We start from the raw sequence: 22,516 nt of genomic DNA on the forward strand, positions 1-22,516 counted from the left end.
GGAAAGTGACAGTAGGTGTTAAAGAATGTGAAGCATGCCAGAGATACTTGGAAAGGCAGGAAAGGAGGAGGCATGTTACTCTGGTGATGCCAAAGTCAATTGATAGTGCTCTACTTGCCTGTGCTGTTGCTACAAGCATAAAGTAAGTATATATAAGTTACTGTCTCTAAGGTAGAATATGTATTAAGCAATTCATTAAAACTGTCTCGCCAAAAGCATTTCCTTGCCTTTTCTTTTTAAGCCATGTGTGCAGATTTTAAATAAGAAAGCTAAAAAAAAAAAAATTCCAGCAAGAATTAGTTAAAGGTGATAGTAAGATTCACTACAACAGTAATTACATCTGTTCAGATTCTTCATATGAATATGCCAAAGACCCAAAACTTAAAAAGCCCTAGATACCCCATGTAGTTGAGTAATATTTCGGTGGCACGGGGGAGGGGGAACCATAGGGAATTAAAAATCACTTTGAATCTAGGGCTACAGATATAAAGATGCCATAATTGTAATAGATTGCTGTTGCTTAGCTTTGCACTGGGATACGAGACACAGCTATATGTGTTCCCTAACTGCATTTCCATACTTTAATTGTTTTAAAAATGTATTACTACTGAGTTTACTGTGTCCATGGCTTTTATATTGTAAATTCAGAATTGACTCCGAGTGTTGATGATGAAAGTTTCAGGGAGCAAACCAAGAGAAGAATTGAAAGAATAAATGATGATTTAAAAATACCATAATTGCATAATTGTAGTTGTGTAACTATGTTATGTGGTTGTGTCACTACGTAATTAAAATGATATTCTTAATTTTTTAGAAATTTATTTTCTGCTACCTCTAATTTCAACTGGAGAGTTCAGTAGCTAACTTTATGGAGAATTTATCTTTTGACAAATTGAATCTCGTGTAAGCTGTTAGCTCTTTAGATCTACGAGGTAATGGAGATGATAGAAAAGGGAAGATGCATCTCTTACTGACTTCTTGGTGAGGTTGCTTGTTGGCTTTGTTGTTTTTTGTTGTGTGGTTTGTTTTTTTTTTTTTCTATTTTTGTGAGTATCAAGGGATTCGTTTATCCTACCTTATTCTTTCCCACCCCCAGGCATTTCCATTGAAATAAAAACTAGTGATATAGTTGATATGCTTGTGTTTAAATTACTATTAAAATTAAATGTAAATTTTGAAGGCATTCTCCCCCCCACCCCCCCTTCCTGGGAGAGATAGGCTGGAGCACCTCTCCTATGAAGACAGGCTGAGAGAGTTGGGATTTTCAGCCTGGAGAAGAGAAGGCTCTGGGGAGATCTTCTAACAGCCTTCAGTACCTAAAGGAGCCTACAAGAAAGCTGGAGAAGGACTTTTTACAAAGGCATGTAGTGATAGTACAAGAGGTAATAGGTTTAAACTCAAAGAGGGGAGATTTCGATTAGATCTAAGGAGAAAATTCTTCCTTCTGAGGGTGGTGAAGCACTGGAACAGGTTGCCCAGAGAAGTTGTGGATGCCCCATCCCTGGAGGTGTTCAAGGCCAGGTTGGATGAGGCTTTGAGCAACTTGACCTAGGGGAAGGTGTCCCTGCCCATAGCAGGGGAGTTGGAACTAGGTGATCTTTAAGGTCCCTTTCAGCCCAACCATTCTGTGATTCCTATACTATGTATCAAGCTTTCCCTTGAGAATATAGTAGCTTGATTTTTTTTTTATTGCTCTAGTAATCTTAAATAATCTTTATTACTAGTTTGTTTCGTCTTTCTTGAACACAGTTGTCCAAAAATTCTGTACCATATATCAGATACGTAAGCATTAATGGAGAAGACTTACTGGTATTCTTCCTTAAGTCAGAGACAGATGACTGTTGAAGAAATGAAACATGCAGGGAAGCGAAGAATAAATTCAATCTAGACAGGAGTCAGACTTGCTAAAGAAACTACTTTGGAGTATCTGTACAAATAAATATATCAATAAAATCAAGACTGTTTTTCTAAGGAAAGGAAATACATTTTATGTAGTGTATTCTGAATGCTTATAATCAGAGTTTAAAGTTGTACGTTTATTCTGCTCCATTTTCATTGAGTGGCCCTTGTCTGTGTCTGTCTTGTCTCAGAAGATGCTTTTGCAAAATGTACTAAGGAGTTGGATAAGAACAACTAGGTGGGTGGCTTTTGAGAGTTAATATGCTGGTGAACTCAGGCTCACAACACTTGTCCGTTCTAGTCAGCATGAAGCCAAGAAGTTCCTTCTGCTACTTGACTCTTTGGTAGAGATTAAGGAGAATTTTCTTCTTCCCTGGATGCTGTCTATGTTCTAGTAGTATTAGTTAGTATCAGTATTAAAAATAGGTACCATGAAATGAACTTGTGTGTGACATTAAGACTATCCATCATTTGTTTGGAAGTAATGAATTTTTAATTTCTGTGCTCTTACCCACTGGTAAATGTGAAATAGCTTTCCTCTTGTTAATTTAGAGGAACAGAATTAAACTTTCTTGAATACACACAATTGTCTAAATAACTTCTAACAGATTCATTCCTTATCAGATGGGACTAAAATCGTATGTCTTGAAGAATAATCCAAAGATATTTTTGAGAAGTAGCTAACATTAGTGGGGTTTCAAAACTGTAGATTCTTTCTTCAGCAGAAAAGAATGGAACAAGTCCCATTAACTTAATAACTGATTTTTTAAAAAAAAAAAAAAACGCTATACATTTTCTGTTGGTTTTGTTTTACAGGATACAAATTATGGATCATAATGGAATATCTGGGTGGAGGCTCTGCCCTTGATCTAGTAAGTAAATTATATATGATTTTTGTTATTTTACCTCACATAATTATTTTTCTGGAATAAATCTGGAAACTATAATATGTCATTTGGCTATGACAATGTTTACTTCCAGTAAAGGAGAAAAGTATTTGTCAATGCCAGGAAAATGTTATTTTTCCATGAGGCAGGACTGATTATTTGTGTAGATGGAAGGGAACTAAGCAACATAATATTGGAAGCAGGGTATAAACATCTTCGAATTCTAATCTTCAGTCAGCCAGAGTGTGCTAGTGGCTGAAAACAGTTTTTTCTGCCTCTTAATTGTGCCACCACATTTTCATGTATCTTCCCAACCACCACCACCCTCAAGCAAACAAATGAAGGCTTCCCTGTTTGAAGTCTCACTGAAGTCTAAATAGTCAGAAACACAATTTAGGCCGGTATTAAAAAATACATTTCAAAGAAATAGGAGGAGCTGTGGACTCCCACAAGGGTAGAGAGGCCTTACAGAGAGATCTGGATAGACTAGAGAGCTGGGCGATCACCAACTGTATGAAATTTAACAAGTGCTACATTCAGCACGTGGGTTGGAGTGTGGGATGGAGTATCCAGTTTGGAATCGTAATTCAAAAGTCCAGTGCAGATTCTGTTTTCTGTGACTGGATGCTATCCATTTGCTTTAGCTACTAAAAAAACCCCAGACAAAATCACACACCATTGTATATTTATTGTGGATTTTAAAAATACTATTTAGAAATAAAATGGATACTTTAAGTATGTGAAATTGTTGTACCAATTGAAACTGAATGACTGTAGCATAGTTTGCTGTTCTTAACTGGAGCAACTAATAAATGCTTGAGGAAAGAGCGAAAGGAAAAAGGCCAGCGTAGAGGGATTCTTCTGGTGACATCCAGAAGACAGGAGAGAGCAGTAAATGCAGGCTTGCTGCAGTTGTGCTGTGTTTTAGTTGTAATTACCTTTTGGAACCCATTTATACCTTTAGCTTCCACATCTTGTTAGAAGGAGTTCCGTGGCTGTGTAGAAATTGATAATGTTCCCCATAAAGATATGCCGAAAAAAGTTATTTATTGTTGTGAGAGCTTTTTCTCCCTGACAGAAGAGCAGTTAGAAACTGGATTTGCTTTCATAAATTACTTTCTTTGTGCTTCAAACAGGTATAAAAAAGCAGAAAGAAAACAGATATTGTATTTTCTTGTCTTTTTTTTTTTCAATTACACACATTTTTTCTGTATGAAAACCACTTGTTTATTCCCTAAGTCTGTTGCCTAGAAATAGTACAAAGTCTTTGGTCACATCCTGAAATGTTACTGAAGCAGTTGTGCCACAGAACTGAAATAATCATAGAAGTGTATATTAAGCATCTTGTATGTACCTTCGTTCATTCTCAGTTTATGTTTTGCTGCACGTTTTCCTAGTTCTGAAATGCACATTTTGATTCTCAACTGGAATCTGGTAGGACAGCTGGCGCACTTGATAACGTTTTTGTACTCGAGGCAAAGTTGAATGGGAACCTTGAATTCCACGTCCAAACTGCATACATGTCATATTGGCCTGGTGTTTTCTGTACTTGAATGTGCACTGGCTGTTTTGAAAATCAGACCTCACTAGAGAAAGTACATTTAATGCAATTACATACACTCAGAGTTGAAAAACAAGATACAATTTAGATTTGTGGATGAGGTACAAGCACTGATACTCTAAGCCATAATCTGTTTTCACTTAAGTTCCTCCTCACTCATGAGTTAACATCTGACAAAAAGGGTTTCCCCCACTTAGATGTGCTGTATCATGTTGCCAAGTCTTGAACTGGTGCTCGCTGCCTCGCCAGAGCAAAGCCCTGAGAAAGTCTTAATGGGTTTCGGGGAGTGGCAGTATCATGTATATGCCTATTTGTTGATCTCAGAAGAACAGAACGTTCCTTTATAAATGTCAGTTTGTCTAAGATAAATTATTCATCTCTTAGCATTGATATTATCAGGACAAAGTTAGCAAAGCTAAAGAAAAGAAAAAAAGATGGTAAGCAAAGCTACAAAGGTAGAACAAATATGTTGTGTGCATTACCTGAAACCTTACCTCTGTTCCTACCTATTAGCTGAGGATTTCTGGGGGATATAGTATTTTAATTTTTGTCTGAAATGCTTTTTCCTCACAGAGTAATCTTCAGCAATCCAGCTTTGCGATTGTATTTCAGTGGCTGCTATTGTGGACTAAACTAGAATACTGAAATCTTTCCATATTAATTGTTTTCCACAAAGTTTCCGTGTTTCTCCTCAAAATGCCCTTATTGGCTAAGAAGCCTCTCTGGCTAGTGACCTTTATTCTGTCTCTTTAGAGTTAGAGGCGTGCTCACTTTCAGAGTTTACATCAAATGTAGAGAGCTCTGAGATCTTCTACCTCTGCTGTTTCTTCTCATAAGAATTAATTACTCAGAACCTTTAATTCTAATAATTTAGAGAGCTTCACAAAATCCCGTGCAGTATATAGTAATAGGATTTGTGATTGATGTGGTACCTTACATGCCTTAGTTTTTCTCAGACTTTGTGGAGTTGCACGTCTAAGTTCAGTGTAATGTTAATAATAAGATTACAGTGTAGATGCTTTTCAAAGGCAGTGTGCATATCTATGACCTGACCCACAAAGCAAGAACTTGAAACTGTGTCTTTACGGAGCCTTTAACAAATTTGAAAAAGTGTTTTAGATAAATGTAGTATTTCTTGCTTGTTGTTCATAAGAGCACTTAGTTTAGAATGATGTACTTTTTTTTTTAAAAGAATATTCTGGGTTGTATCTCATGTTACAGAGTTAACAGATTGGAAGGTTTGAGGTGTGACAGGAGAAGTAATTTGTTTTTACAGTCACAGTGCTATTTTTGTTCTCTCTGTTTCTCTTTTTGTATATAAATATACACACATATATGCATAAATATTTCTTGTGTCTCCTAGTTAGAACCTGGCTCACTTGATGAAACCCAGATTGCCACAATATTGAGGGAGATACTCAAAGGACTTGATTACTTGCATTCAGAAAAGAAAATCCACAGAGATATTAAAGGTAAATTGTTTTTTATTTGTATTATAATAATATTAGAAGAGATAATGCAATATAAATGAAGACATTTATACTGTCAAATGTCTTAATTTCTGTTTTTTCTGCTTTTTTACTCCAGCTGCTAATGTATTGCTATCTGAACAAGGAGAAGTGAAACTAGCAGATTTTGGAGTAGCAGGACAACTAACCGATACACAAATAAAGAGGAATACTTTTGTGGGAACACCATTTTGGATGGCACCTGAAGTAATAAAGCAATCGGCATATGATTCAAAGGTAAGGTATTTCAAGGCAGTAAGCAAAGTCCCTTTTTTAACTTGAATTACATAGCTACGTTTTGAAGATCAACGTAATAACTTTGGTTGTGTCTAGACAGGTATATGTTTAGATGATACATAGCAGCTAAAAGCTATTGGCAAGGAAAGAAACTTTCCTAATTTGTATCCAAACGTGAAGTTTCCTCGTGTATTAAGCCCATCCAGATGGCAAGAAGCATTACAGTTTTGGCAAGTATATTCTGTCACGTCTTATCCCACTCTATTGATGGGTGCTTTCGATGGTTGTTTAAAAGTAGAATTTTAATATGCTTCCACTTATTTTTAGAAAAAAATAGTCAGCAACACTATCAAAGAGTATGGATTTGATGGATGTGGAAGAGTTGTTACTCATCTGTGGAAGAATGTGCTGCATAGGTCTATGCTACTCTCTTGCTATGCTGTGTTCTTTTTAGATATGCTGTACAGAGAGGTTTTAATGTTTAATATTAGATTTACTATCTATAGATAATTACATTACACAGGGTTTTGATTTAGCAGAGTGATACAGCAGTGTACCAAAATCACAACACAAGCACAATATATCAATTGTAATATACAGTTAGATCACAACAGGAACGTGGTTCCCGTTACTGGTCTCCGTATGCTCACCAGCATGGCACTGGGTGTCTCCAGTTGCCGGGAGGGAATACGTGCACTGAAGCCAGCTCACTGCTCTTTTCAAAGTTATTTTGTCAGTTGCTTGGTTTTTAGACTTCTGTTAGACTGAGCTACGTATATGCCTCCTTGCTGCCCCTCCCTTCACCCTGCCCCGTGCCAGCCTGGCTCAGTAGGACACTGCTCTACTCATTATATCAGGGAGGGCTGTTTGCACAACCCAGTGGCCCACTGGTGGAACTGTGTATCTGAAACAGTTCCCCCCAGTCCTGCTTGTGTTGAGATAATATTGGCTTACTTTATGATAATTAGCAGTCATTCCTTATGTTCTTCCCTGAGCTCGTCTTTCTTGTCCTTCTTCTCACATCCTCTTGTAGGGATTTGTTGATTGGTCACATCTCCATGCAATAAGACAAGTTGGGCATGTTTCTTTCCACCCTCATCTGTGTAAGGAACTCACCAATACTGACTCTGGCCTGGATTGTTCATAGTATTACTGCCTTCCCTATTTGATACCTTTCTGTAGAGAGGCTATTTAAAAATAACTAGCAGAGCTCTGTTGAGCCTCCAGAAGCTTAAATGATCCCCAATTCCCAATTTGAAGGTTGAGTAAGCCAATTTTTGTGGATGTTGATTTTTTTTTTTTTTTTTTTTTTTTTTGGGGTGGCGGTGGTTGGAGTCTTTCTGAGGTTTGGCCTCTGGGAATGATTTTCACCTGGACAAAGCATGATTCAGGTTTTGAATTCCGGCTCTCAGTCTGCAGTGTCATGTGGACATAAAAAGGTCTTGGATATTTGCTTAGTTCCCTAGAAGGCCAGAGATCAGGTTTTGAATGAACTAGAGATACTTATTTGTGTCTGTGAGCATTTTCACACTTAGAGACCAGACTGAATTGTACAGACAATAGTTTTGCTGTTGTGCAACAACAACCACTTGAGAAGTCCTGTTTATTTTAGGATAGTCTTATGCATATGTGAGAACACTGACATTCAAAGTGAACCTCATTTTCCTTCCATAAGCGAGCCGTGCTTGAGAGGTGTTAGGCAGGACTGTCCTCTTCATAGCACACTCCCAGTGAGGTGCAAGCAATTTCCATCACCTAGTCATGCTAGTTTTATTCTTCGCCCTGTCCAGTCCTCTTACATCCCATGTGCTGATGGGTTCCAAATAAGAGCTTGAAAGTGCTCTGTAACACTACCTTGGGCACAGTTCACCACCTTCTTTCACACAGCTCATCTGCTGCTTTCCTCGTTTACTGTATGCCTCACACCAGCTGTTAAATTGTTTATTGCTCCTTTTCTGATGAGATTGATGCTTTGCTCATGCTGACTGCTGAAATAGCACAACTCTGCAAGACAAAGCAAACCTAAGTTATGACATAAAACTACTAACGAGGCTGAAAGAAGGCAGATGGATGCTGAGGTTGGACGTTGCTACTTATTGCTGTAAAGCTTAAGGTCTCCTGTTGATTCAGCACTATCACTTACCTTAATATTGTGGGCAGTTGGTGGATTTCCTGACCATGACTTACACTCTACTACAGTATGTGATTTTTGACATAGAAGCTGTTGAACTTTTAGTATCTATCAGACTTTTGTAAATAATAATTGAGACTGATATATTTGAGAACATAAGATTTTCCAGATGGCTTGTGTGAGCGAGTAAGTTAGTGATAACATTTGCATTTTAATGTGGTCAGTAGCTAATCTGGGAGGTGTACTCGATAGCAAAATTTCAACTTTATTTTTCATTTTCCCTTGTAGTTTATTTTTAAAATTCAAGTAGTCCACAGGGGTGACAAAATCTAGCTGCTAAAGATTTTTATCAACCACAGGGAAAAACAGTGAAATATCAAAACATGACTATAATAGTTACATTAAAGCTACCACCTGTTTTTTGAATTTCTTTTCTTATTTATCTTTTCCCATACCATTTGTTTCCTTCTCTCCAAACAATTTGTTCTTTGATATAATGTCCTTATGGGAACTTTCCTTTCTTTCTGATTTCTGTAAATTTGGCAATAGTTCTTGCTTCTGGTTTTTTGTTTCCTTCCTTCATCTGAAAGTCAGCATCTTTTCTTATCTGCTTCAGTTTTCCTATATCTAGTTCTCTGCCTTTTTTACTATGTAATTTCTAATAGAAAAATAAATATTTAATTTAAAAATGTTTTTCTCTTGAACATAGCCTGTTTTCCTTGACTTACAAGAACTTCAAAATCAGACTAAATTTCACTCAATAGAATGGAAGAGGAAAGGCTCATGGTAGTACTGCAATAAATAGTTGTTACCACTGATTTGCTAATTCTCATCTGAACTTGGAAGACTAATTTTTCAAGATTTGAAACTCTAAAAATTGTAACATATGGTAAAACTCAGTGCTGATATAGTGTCATTGCTTCTTAAGGTCATGCTCCTCCCCATTTGGAGGACTGATTTGTGCCTCTTCTGGAGTTCCGTTGTCACAGACAAGTGCATCCTAGAAATGCCTGGTTGGATACACAGGCAATTGGTACTCGTACCCCTGTTTTGAGATCCTTTCTTATCTGTTTAAGGAGAGGTTACAATTCCAGAGGAGTTTGGGGGTTTTATTCTTGATGTTTCCAACAAGGATGGGCTTCCAAAACCCACCTTGGACTTGAAAGAGTTGAGTGTGCAGCAGTGTTTTTTTGGACTTAATGTTCATTTTTTGTGGAAGAAGGTCACTAGCAGTAGAAAGTTATAAGTATATGAGGGGGGAAAAAAAGGAAGTGTTTTTTATATATGTGTGTGTATGTGGATATCCATGCACACGTACACATAAAAATTTGATTTTTATACTTACATATACACATATTCCATTTGCGACTGGAAGTCTGGCAGAAGAAGATCTATCCATTTACATGGCTTTAACACATTCCTCTTGAGAAACTGAAATTCAGAATAAATCGGAAATAATAATAATGCTCAGTTGTTAACACAAAGACTCCTCTTTGCAGACGACGTTTTTCTTTCATAACCAAGAAAAGCTTTCCTGCTAGAGGGAAGTTTCTCAGAAATATACTCAGACTTGAGGAGAGCTTAGCTAGCAATGCTGTTAGTAAAATAAATAAAACTCAGCTCATGTGCCTATGTAAACCTCTGTGCTCAGTGTGAGATGGCAGTTCTGTAACATGAGTTAACAAAACCATCGTTTCATAAACTCAATGGTATGCTAATTGATTTATTTTCCCCATACTTACTTGCAAAATTAAGTAACTAAGCTCTGAACAATAGAATACTGCCTGAACAAGGAAGAAGGGGCTTGTTTTCAGTTGTGCAGTGTAGCTACGATAGTGGAACGGAGGCATATGTTGCAGCTATCAGCCTGTAGTCCTGTATGAGTTAGTCAAAAATAACCTAGCATGTCAGTTGAGCAGAGACAGATGGATTAGAGGGATGCTAAGGATGGCAATGAGAAACGAAATCTTTACTCTATTCAGTACCTGGAAATACATCCGTTTGCAGCATAGCGAAGTTCCAGGTGCTCGGTTTGGGAGTAAGACCAGACAGCTCACTTCAGATCTTTCCTGCTTTCCTGAGAATGAGTCTTTGTTCTGCTTTCACTTCAAAAGAAACAGAAAAAAACAAAACATAGATATTTTTAATTGATACCTGGTCCTTTGGAGCTGATGTTTCTCTAAATTTTTTTCTTTGACCTTCTGTTTATTCATCTGTTCTTTTGAGTTTTAGGTCTATTATTTCAGCAGAACATAGAGAATTATGATACATTGCTTCCTATTTACTTCACGCAGATTTGGCAATAGGATTTGGATCTAGGGAGACAGTGTTCCCTAGAAAGAGTAGCATGTTTTGATGATGAAACAAATATATTTAAATAATCTTAAATGTAAATAATTAGATTTAAATAATGTTCCCCCCCCACCAATATGTGTATTGTGGCATTCAGTATCAGTGTGAATCCAGCTTGACAATGAAATTAAATGGTAGCTGATCTAGCACTGGTCTCTGCTGCATTACTTGATTTGTCCTTCTAACTTGGCAGTGAGCCTTGGGGTCTGCATTTTGCACGGGCATGACTTAGAGAAGTTTGATTTAGATTAAGCCTTCTTGGCCTATAAGACATAGGCTCACAGGACGTCTGCAAAGCAGATCCGGTAGAAAAATGCTGTCAGTGTTTCAGGAGTTACTTGGACCAAATACTTGACTCGTTGAAATCTTGGATTAAAAAGTTGAATAATACTGTTCTAGACTGCATTCTCCAGTTTGTGAATGAGAACAATATATAAGACAGTGTGAAACCCCAGGAAAATTATATTCTAATATATTAAATTTCTGATGGTTGTACTAGCTGATGCTTGTTGAGGAAAAATCTTGTGCATGTTATAAACATTTTTGTTTATGCCAGTATTTGCGTCTTACCCCATATTTACGTAGTGTACCTGAAACGGTGGAATAAAATGCTAGTTTATAACAAATCTACCATTCCTGTTTGAAAATATTTGTGTTTTCAAGATGACTTACAACTGCTGGTGTAGTAGTATTGATTTAAAAAAGTTTTAAAACTCTAATAAGAACAACAGCTTTATACTGTAGAGTAAAAACAACCAAGGAAGTCTATGTATTTTATGTGGTTAACTGCATAAACCAAACCATGTTAACAAGAACAATTACATATGAATGATTGACAGCAAAGGTTTAAAATCTACCTTTGCAAGTGATGCTGTTTCTTCTCTTTCTTCAACCTAATCTTAAAAGCATTGTTTCTTACAGGCAGATATCTGGTCATTAGGCATAACAGCCATAGAACTTGCAAAAGGAGAGCCACCTCATTCAGAGTTACATCCAATGAAGGTTTTGTTCCTCATTCCCAAGAACAATCCACCAACGCTGGAAGGAAACTTCAGTAAATCCCTCAAAGAATTTGTTGAGGCCTGCTTAAACAAGGACCCAAGCTTTGTGAGTTTCATCTGTTTGTCAGCGTTTAGGAGAGAACTTGGCTGGTTTACATGAATTGCATGCCTAAGTGTAGTTCAGCCTTTCTAGTATGGGGCAACATATTCACCAGCATCTTTCTTTTTATTTTTTGATAGAATATATATTTAAAATCTCATTTGTATCAAGACTGAGATCTAGATTTCTGAGTCTTTTTATAGTGAGTTGCTTAACACTCTCAAATGCAGTAAATTTTTTTTTGTTGTTATTTTTAAGAGACCTACTGCAAAAGAGCTCTTAAAGCACAAATTTATTTTACGAAACTCAAAGAAAACTTCCTACTTGACTGACCTTATTGACAGGCACAAGAGAATGGAAATCTGAACAAAGTCATGACGACTCCAGTTCTGATGACTCTGATACGTAAGTTTGATGAGTTTGTAAAATATCCTTTCTAAGTATAGGAGCCAAGTAGTTAGTTTTAGCACATACATTCCTGTGGTTGTTATTTACAGCTTTTCAGCTTAGCAGCCTTGGTAAACTAATGAAATCCTGATTTCAGTGTTGCAGGGGATTTCATGCAAATAACAGGTACTGAGAACAATTCTTCTGGCCCATTCTATACTACTCTCTCTTTTATGTGGGATCTAGGGTCCTTCCTAGACATAAGGCCAGCTGTTACTCTTGTCCTGCAAGCAGAAGGTAGGCTTCACCCTGCATGGTCAGGTAGCAGTGTGCACATGCACTGTGCTGTGTGTGCGCTTGACCACCTAAGGAGGGGAGCTGTCTCCTGGGTGGCAGGTTGTCCATTGTTTTGGCTACCTGAGTAAACAGGCAGGAAGCATATCCTTGCATGTAAGAGAGGACAATGCTTCTGTGATAATGGAGTTTTGGGATACAAACCATATTATCTAGTTTGTTTTTTGAGATGTGAGTGGGGTTTTCTTTTGCTTTTGTTTTTTTTTTTCTATCCTTACAGGAAGGCTGGGCCATTACAGTGTGATAGTCATGAAATGTCAAATATTTATTGAAAAAGGAGAAGTGTTGTAAATATTTCCAGATTTCTTTCCTTTCCGATTTTACTACTTTTCCATCAAAGTTTGATGGAGCTGTTCAATAGGTTAATGAGTTGATTCCTTAGGAGACCAAGTTACACATAGTTATGGCTCAGTTAAAAAGTTAACTTGTTAGTCTGAAAGTAATTTTGAAAATAGAGGGTATCACCAGATTACTCACTTTTGAAAATCAAGTGACAGGATTACCACAGTTTATTCACAAATGGATTAAAATCCTCGTAATTAAGAAAACAAGAAATTGTTCTCTGCAATTCCAGTCTCTGTGCTAATAGCAAGCATCAGACTGGTTATGATTTCTTGGCTGCCATTACAGCTGTGTCTTTGTCCTGTATATTAACGCTTGATGCCTTCCAGTGATCACAGTTCCAGTACAAACCCGATCTGATTTGGAAGGTAAATTACTAGTCCTAAAACTGATTTCAGATCAGTTACTAACTGATAGTTTGGCATAGGATACTAGTGCAACTAGAGTGGTTATTCAGTGCTTGTGAGACAATTTAATGTTATGTCTAAGCCTGCTTTCACCTCTTCTGCTTCCACAGCAGCCCCTATATTAGCTGAAAAAAGGGTAAGTTTTATTTGGCCTGCTGGAATATTAACTTTCCAGATCAGTAAGTATTTTCGTAGGATCAACTGGCTAGAGCTAATGTATACAAGGAAGGTAGACCTGCCTTTCTCAGTGACAACCAGAAATTCTGTGTGACTTTAAGCAGAATCTTGGAGAATTTCAGTTCTGGGGCCTCCAACGTAAGGAGGACATAGACTTGTTGGAGTGGGTCCAGAGGAGGGCCGCGGAGATGATCTGAGGGCTTGCAGCACCTCTTCTGTGAAGAGAGGCTGAGAGAGCTGGGATTGTTCAGCCTGGAGAAGAGAAGGCTCTTGGGAGACCCTTCTAGCAGCCTTCCAGTACTTAAAGGAGGCCTGCAAGAAAGCTGGAGAGGGACTTTTTACAAAGGCATGTAGTGATAGGATAAGGGGCAATGGATTTAAATTGAAGAGGGCAGATTTAGATTAGATGTAAGGAAGAAATTTTTCCCTCTGAGGGTGATGAGGCACTGGAACAGGTTGCCCAGAGAAGTTGTGGATGCCCCATCATTTGGAAGTGTTCAAGACCAGGTTGGATGAGGCTTTGAGCAATTTGACCTAGGGGAAGGTGTCCCTGCCAAAGGCAGTGGGAGTTGGAACTAGATGATCTTTAAGGTCCCTTCCAACCCAAACCATTCTATGATTTTTACGCTGATCACATGCTTTTGACTTGGTAGGTTGTGCTTCATACTTTTTGAATGATGCCTTTAAATTGATGGTTTTCTTGCAAAACATTCTTAATTCACGGATCAGAAAGAATGAACTTAGAGATAGATATTATGGTAGTGAGAGGAGAAATGTAATGCAGTGACTGATGAGGGTCAGCATAAATATTTTATTCATTTAACTTTACAAGAGTTTTAGAAAGAAGTACTATGCCATCCACAAAAAATGAGGCAAAAGATTGATTTATGGTGATGTAGCTTGTTAAAGCCATACTATAACTGTACTTTTAGCCCATTGTTTTAAGTGGGAAATTTACCTTGCTAGCAGGCTGAGGATGAACGTCTTCCTCAAAGGTATTCTAAGCTAGTGTCTTAGATCTCTTCTAGGCAGAAAAGTGAATTAAGTCTTCAAATTCTTCTCCTTTCCTAATGATTTGAGTTACTCTGTTAAAGCCAGTTTTCAGATAGCAATAAACCACTTCATTTTACTTGTTTATGTAACTTGGGAAAATGTTTTCAATGTATATTTCTTCTCTCTCTTTTTGAAGTTAATTTAATGTTTAGTGAAGCATCTTGGTTTCATTCTTTTAATCTCCCCAAAAGATAAATCATTTTACTTTTGATACTTCCATTTTCATTTCTTGACTTGCACAATAAAATCCTGATTTTGGTCTTGAATGGAGTTTGTGTTTAGCATGCATATTGAATGAATGTGGACAATAAGATGTGGGTAACAAAACTTTTTCTTCCCCTTCTTGAAGTGAACCAGATGGCCAGGCTTCAGGTGGGAGTGATTCAGGAGAGTGGATCTTTACAATAAGAGAAAAAGACCCCAAGAATCTAGAGAATGGAGCAGCCCAACCTTTGATGTTGCAAAGAAATAAGGTGCTCAAAATATTGACTGTATTATACAAAGTGATAATTCTTGCTTTAATAATTTAGTGAGGTGATTCCGTATTTTTCACGAGTCTACTTATTATATACCTTTAAAAGCATAAACTTTCAGAACTTCTGCTAAAATGTATATTTTGCAGTTGCTTTTCAGAAAATGTTTTGAGCGGGTCTTGAAGTTTGGGTATTCTGTAAATGTGTCGTCTTTTCTGTAGTTTATGAAATATGTACCAAAATATTTCTATAGTTAGTGAAATATTACCACTGGGGAAAGACCAGGCAATACTTTACTTTACACAAGGAAGATTTTAAAAATCAACTTAACCAGTACAGTGCAAAGCGAGACTGGGTTTTTTGGGAAGGCATTCTGGTCTTTTAGGAAAAAGTCTACAATGTAGCAAAGAATAGAATGTGTACCTGTCAAGAAAAAAAATCCAGAATAAGGAATGTTTAGGGGCTGCTCCCTTGTATTTTCTGCAGCCTGTGTAGCTGGGGCAAGCGGTTGCTACCCTGGCTCTGAAAATTCTTGGTGTGTGCTCTTATCAGAACTGGAGAAATATAAGAAAAATATTGTATCATATGGGAGGAACCTGGTAATATCAGCACGTCTATGATTTAGTACATGCTCAGTAGGATTGTTTGGTGGTGGGCTTGGGTTTTTTTCCTTAAATTTGAGCTTGCATGTATTTGAGGTGCCACAGCCTCAAATTTTAATTCACCCTCCATTTTCCACAGTGCTTTAGAATAGTCTGTTGTAGAACATTTTACATCACTTGTATATACACAGAAACAGATTTTTCATAAAGTGTAGCATGTTGAACTACTTTTTTCTTTAATTAAAAACAGAATACAATGAGGATGCTTTTTTCAGAAATAAAATTGATCAGAATTTTGTTTCTTTAAAGGAAAAGGATATCCCAAAGAGGCCTCTGTCCCAATGTCTGTCTACAGTTATATCCCCTTTATTTGCAGAGGTAAGTTACTGCTTTAAAACTTAGCAATTCCAGGATTTATGTCTCTGAAAAATAGAAAAATATGATGAATGACACCTAAGGCTTCTACAACTCATTTGGAACTTTGGTACAGTTTTAGCTGTACCCTTTGCTTTCATGCATGTCTGCTTTTGAGATCTTTATTTTACTTCAAAAAGGCCTTTATTTATAAGGGAAGAGCAACCCCAGTTCCTTCAGCCACTTCTCATAAGATTTGTTTTCTAGACCCTTCACCAGCTTTGTTGCTCTTCTCTGGACACACTCCAGCACCTCAATGTCTTTCTTGTAGTGAGGGGCCCAAAACTGAACACAGCATTCCAGGTGTGGCCTCACCAGTGCCGAGTACAGGAGGATGATCACTACCCTTGTCCTGCTGGTCACCCTATTAATGATACAAGCCAGGATGCTGTTGGCCTTCTCAGCCACCTGGGCACACTGCTGGGTCACATTCAGCCAGCTGCAGGCCAATACTCCCATCCCCTTCTCTGCCGGGCAGCTTTCCAGCTGCTCTTCCCCAAGCCTGTATTGTTGCATGGCGTGTTGTGACCCAAGTGCAGGACCAGACACTCAGCCTTTTGAACTCCATACAGTTGGCCTTGGCCCATTGATCCAGCCTGTCCAGATCCAAATCCCTCTGTAGAGCACTATTGTCTACTTCTATCATCTTGTCCTCAAGCTGTGATTTCCTAGTTAGATTAGAAAGAGTCAGTTATTACTGGGAAAAGGCATTTGTGTCGTCCTGTTACCTACACTTTGTATGCAAGATCTCACTCTTTGAGCATCGTAAATGTAATGAAAAGAGAATGCGAGCTGCAGCCAAAGAAGAGTGTAGAAGTCTTCCTGCTGCTGTGATAGTACCTCAGCTGTTGTATGCACACACAGTCATCTTGATTTCCTGCTGTGCCAGCCATGTGCTTCAGATCCTCCAGACCCAAGTTACTCCTTGGAGGGTGCCCTAACATACCTAGAAGCCATTGCTAAACATAGAATTAGAATAATGATTATTTCATCAGAGGAATCTGATGAGACTCAGATTTCTCTTTAAAGAAGAACCTTTCCTCAGTGCTGATGGCAACTCTTGAGCTGTATTTCCTGACACCCATGGAAAGTCTACTTCAGAAAGTCCTGAAAGGCTGCTTCAGTGCTTGGACATCTCAGAAGAACATCACTGCCACTTTGCTCCCTCTGGAACATCTTGCACTACTCAAAATAGTCTTGATTTATTAGTTCTACTTTCTGAGGATGATGCTTATTCTTTGTGACAAAACCCTGTGCTATACTTAACTAGAGTCAAAAGGGTATGCATGCCGTGTTGTATCCCAGAAGGTGGCAGAAAGTTCCCGTTTGTTTAAGCTGAGCTTTCCTCATTGCTGGCAGTAATGGTGTAATGGCAGACTGGTTATAGGTCTGGCGTTCAGAGAGGTCTCTTAAGCTAATTGGATAATTTGTAGAGAAATATATAGAAAAATATTTCACTGTTCATCAGTTCTGTGTAAACAAATCTGAAACTCTTTGGTCCAAAGCACTCATAAGTGCAATCAGCTTCCAACTGGAGTATTTTTTTCATCTTTTTTTTTTTTTTCCTGAGCGATGACTTCAATTCCATCTTTCTTAAGAGGATGCTGCAAAGCAGCTCTTGACAACAGCTGTAGTGATAAATGTGGGGAGACACTTGTAAATGTAGATATCTGACCTGCTGGGGAAAGTCTGGACTCTGAAAGAAGGTCATGTCTTCATTCAGCCTTAGTAGTAACATGACACTTTCTTCCAAGGAAACTCAGACCCTGCTAAGATTTTTGCATGTCCTTTAGTGAGTTCTGAGAAGGAAGGCATTTTACCCAGCCATACTCAGCATTTTATACCAGCTCCTAGTAAGCGAAGCACTGAGACCTTCCCTCTCGGACCTCAGTTCCAGCCTAATCGTGGAATCCTTTCCTTCAGGGAGGAGATGAGAGTGCTCAGGGTACTCTGTTAATAGATTTGACAGGTTGAAAACATTTTCTAACAGCGCTTGCACAAGTGCACCTGCAGTGTATACATATAAGCTATAGGTGTACAAATATCTATACTAAAGTGAGTATGTATAAGCAGCACATCTTGAAACCGAACACCTACAAGTAAATAGTGCATCTTTCTTGGAATACTGCCGTGATTTTTGACTGTTAGCACACTGGTAAGGATATGTGAATGATAGAAGACTTGTGAAAATGAATGACATCTTGATAACTACTGCAAAGACTAACTTCAGGGTGAAAAGTCTTCAGGATGTGAGGGTGTATAATGCAAGTCAAATCCTGACATTGTGAACACTGGTCACTTCTTAAGGAACTTCTTAAGGACTCAGGGGGTACGTTAGTCACTAGGGATGAGGACAAGGCTGAGGTCCTTAATGCCTTCTTTGCCTCAGTCTTTAATAATAAGGTCAGCAGTTCCCAGGTGAGCTGGCCTTCGGTGTCTGAGTGTGGGGAGGGAGAGCAAATCGAAGCTCCTGTGATCCAAGAGGAACGGGTCAAGGATCTGCTCCTTCGGCTGGATGCCCACAAGTCTATGGGGCCTGATGGTATCCACCCGAGAGTCCTGAGAGAGCTGGCGGATGTCATTGCCAAACCCCTGTCCATTATCTTTGGGCAGTCTTGGCTCACTGGGGAAGTTCCGCTGGACTGGAGGCTGGCGGATGTTACCCCCATTTACAAAAAAGGGCGGAAGGAGGATCCGGGGAACTACAGGCCTGTCAGTCTGACCTCGGTGACGGGCAAAGTCATGGAACAGGTTATCTTGAGTGCTATTAATGAGCACATACAGGTTAACCGGGTGATCAGGCCCAGTCAACATGGGTTTATGAAAGGCAGGTCTTGCCAATCAAACCTGATCACCTTCTATGACAGGGTGACCCGCCTGGTTGACGAGGGAAGGGCTGTGGATGTAGTTTTCCTAGACCTCAGTAAAGCCTTTGATACAGTTTCTCATAGTGTTCTGGTTGAGAAACTGGTAACTGCTGGCCTGGATAGGCACACCCTCCTTTGGGTTAAAAACTGGCTGGATGGCCGGGCCCAAAGAGTGGTGGTAAATGGGGCTAAATCCGGCTGGAGGCCGGTCACCAGTGGGGTTCCCCAGGGCTCAGTGCTGGGTCCAGTTCTGTTTAACATCTTTATCAATGACCTGGATGAGGGGATTGAATGTACCCTCAGTAAATTTGCGGACGACACCAAGCTGGGAGGCTGTGTCGATCTGCTCGAGGGTAGGGAGGCCCTTCAGAGGGATTTGAACAGACTGGATCGTTGGGCTGAGGCCAATGGCATGAGCTTTAATAAGGCCAAGTGCAGAGTCCTTCACTTGGGATATAAAAACCCCAAGCATCGCTATAGGCTCGGGGAGGAGTGGCTGGAGAGCTGCCTGGCGGAGAAGGACCTGGGGGTGTTGGTTGACTACCGGCTTGATATGAGCCAGCAGTGTGCCCAGGTGGCCAAAAAGGCCAATGGGATACTGGCGTGTATCAAGAATAGTGTGACCAGCAGGAGCAGGGAAGTGATCCTGCCCCTGTACTCGGCACTGGTGAGGCCGCACCTGGAATATTGTGTCCAGTTTTGGGCCCCTCGCTTTAAGAGAGATATTGAGCTCCTGGAGCGAGTCCAAAGAAGGGCGACTAAACTGGTCAAGGGGCTGGAAAATAAAACTTATGAGGAGCGGCTGAGGGAGTTGGGGCTGTTTAGCCTGGAGAAGAGGAGGCTGAGGGGAGACCTGATTACGGCCTATAAATACTTGAGAAAAGATGGTGGGGAGGTAGGGGAAGGGCTCTTTACATTAGTGACGGGTGATAGAACAAGAGGAAATGGGCATAAGCTTAGTCAGGGGAGATTCAGGTTGGATGTTAGGAAGTATTTCTTCTCTGAAAGGGTTGTCAGCCACTGGAATAGGCTGCCCAGGGAGGTGGTTGAGTCCCCATCCCTGGATGTGTTTAAGAATAGGGTGGATGAGCTACTTGAGGATATGGTTTAATGGGGATTAGGGATGGTTGGACTCGATGATCTCTAAGGTCTTTTCCAACCTAGAAATCTATGAATCTATGAATCTATGACTTTTGCATTATATTGTTTGTAGAAATATTTCATGAATATCTTACTAATCTATCTCGTCCTGTTTTTCTTTCAGTTGAAAGACAAGAGTGAAGTGTGTGGTGGTAATACAGATTCCATAGAAGAACTGAGAAAGGCTATTTATTTAGCTGAAGAGGCTTGTCCAGGCATTGCAGATAACATGGTGTCACACCTTGTGCAGAGGCTTCAGAGGTGATTAAGCCATTTCAATAAGGGTTGCAGAAAATTGCAGATATGATTCTACAAATATTTGACCAGTGTTAAATTGAAAAAAATAATTTCTGTTTGTAATAGAGGAAAAAAACACTTGTGCTTGTGGTTTGTACAATTGTTTGCTACAAACAAAATAGAAAAAACCCCAATTGTATCAGCAGTTCTAACTTCTAGCTTCAGGGGATGGCCCATATGTACATTCATCCTTTTGGTGTGCATAATGCATATCAAATGAGACTGCACAGTCTTTTCCCTTGCAGTTCCTATAAGAAGGATTCATGGTTTTTTTAGTGTCTGGGTGTATGTTGCAGAGGATGTCCTGTGTCACTCTTAATTTCCTTGTTCATTCATTAAAGATAGTCTGCATGGCCTTTTGGTGGTATCTCCAAAGCCAACTTTTTGTATTACTTTAAAAAGGCCAAATTTCACATGAGATTTTTGAACTGCCTCAGTTAGGAATAAATCCTTAACAAACATAACTTACCGTGCTTTTAAATGCTACACAAGAAAAGACCAGGGATATAAATTTTAGAATTACTGCTTGAAGAGGCTTTAAATGCAACCTTGAATCCAGGAGCCCAACAGCTGTTGTAAATTGCTCGATACTAGAGAAAACGTATGGCAGTAGTTAATCATGGACTACTGCCTTGGAAAAGATCACCCTGAGCAGGTGTCTCCCTTATACTGCCTCTAACCACAGCTTGGTAAAGTTTAAGGATTCACCCCTCTAAAGTTAAAGGAGAGGATTGCCAGGCTGACACTTTGTCTTTCTGTAAAAGCCAATGCCTAGAAGTATGCAACAATCATGTTTCTTGCTTTCTGGGCCGTTAAGCATGAAGCCCAGTCAGCAACTCTGGTGCCAAAAGGTCACTCCTTGATGCCAGATGCCCGGATTCTCCTTTTAGTTGATCCTGGCAGGCTTCAAAGAGTTTCTGGAGCTTCCATCTCAGTTTGTTTCCATTAGGAAAACTGACCTCAGTCTTTCATTGGCCCAATATTTCAATGTCAAGTTTCCATCAGCCTGCTACAGGGCCTTCCTGGAACTGGGAACCTCAAAGACTTTTGATGCTGCAGTTGAAGCTGAAAATGACCATGTGGAGACAGGCTTTCCACTGGGCCCTTCTTTTGTGGATGCTGGAGATGATCTTACTTGTTCCTGTCACGACAGCAACAGTCATAATTTTTGTCCTAGGATATAGATTTCAGAACCCTTTATGTACCTATTTAGCACTTTGTTTTCCTTCTGTTCTACTTCCTTGGACTATTGCTGTTTTTCTAGGTCATAATGTCTTATTGTAACAGTGGAGGCAGGCACTTTGCTTTCTTTGAAGGAGAAAAAGAAATATTCATGGAGAATGTTTGTTGATGGGTCATGTTTGAGTGAGCTTTCTTTTATTCCAGGAATGATATTCAGCTAGTATGTGATTGTGACTAGCACTCCTTACAGAAAGCGAGTGAAAGAAATGAATGGCAGGTTCCTCCCCCTAAAAAGGAGTTTGAACCATTCCATAGCTTAGTAGGTATCCCTCATGGATAAAGCTGGTTTTAGAGCTAGCCAGCTTCTGAAAAGATAAGTTTCTTCTTGTTTGACTACTACAAGAAGTATGGCTATGTTACATCGTTAAGTCATTTATTGTATCCACTTGCAATATCCTCTCAATTTGATAGCTAACTACTGAAGATGGCTCTGCAACAACATGTTTCTAAGGAGATGTTCATTCCCCTTATGATTAGTTAAAACTGGATTTCCCAAGTTTGTCTGAATGAATTAGTTGGGACCCTCAGAAGAGCTGCCCAGTAACTTGAGTGAATCCATTTGCCTTCCCTCTCCAGTTTTGATCTCTGATGTTCTATAAAGTTTATGGAAAGCTTAACATGATTAAAATGTCTGCTTCTTTCTTTGGATGATTTAAGAATCTGCTTAGACCAAGAAGTGCAGATTTCCTGCCTCAGTAATATTTTGGAGAGATTACGATGTAAACTTGCCAAGTAGGAAGTTGGAATCACAAAATGTTGCCCCTGGTATACAGAACTTTTCCATCATCATCTGCTTCTCAGTAACACACTTGAGGGTTGTTGCTATTCATTAGGAGAGCAGCAGAATTCTAATGTTATACATGTTTTTCAGCCCGTTGGCTCTTGTCTTTAAAGTGTGACGGCAGTGGTGGGTGTCATTCTGCAAGGAAAAAGGCTGGAACTTCGGTAGCATAAAATGGAGTAACTTTTAGTTGCAGCTTGTTGTAAGACGCTGTTCCAAAGGTCACAACCATGACTGTTTCTTCTCCTCTTCAGATATTCACTAGCTGGAGGAAGTACTTCATCCTACTGACGTACTGTTCCTG

At 39.2% G+C, this 22,516-nt stretch overlaps 1 protein-coding gene across 1 annotated transcript; it reads left to right on the forward strand.

Annotated features, from left to right (window-relative positions):
• Positions 1-2,720: 2,720 nt before the first annotated feature.
• On the forward strand, positions 2,721-22,503 carry STK24 (serine/threonine kinase 24). Its single transcript, XM_086611129.1, is given in 10 exon segments — positions 2,721-2,771; positions 5,711-5,819; positions 5,935-6,092; positions 11,497-11,682; positions 11,935-12,030; positions 12,032-12,081; positions 14,746-14,869; positions 15,781-15,849; positions 20,017-20,153; positions 22,467-22,503. Coding segments are annotated over 10 exon segments (1,002 nt in total). The 5' UTR covers positions 2,721-2,735.
• Positions 22,504-22,516: the final 13 nt, after the last annotated feature.

This window comes from Tauraco erythrolophus, chromosome 1, assembly GCF_009769465.1.
Source record: "Tauraco erythrolophus isolate bTauEry1 chromosome 1, bTauEry1.pri, whole genome shotgun sequence".
Lineage (NCBI taxonomy): Eukaryota > Metazoa > Chordata > Aves > Musophagiformes > Musophagidae > Tauraco > Tauraco erythrolophus.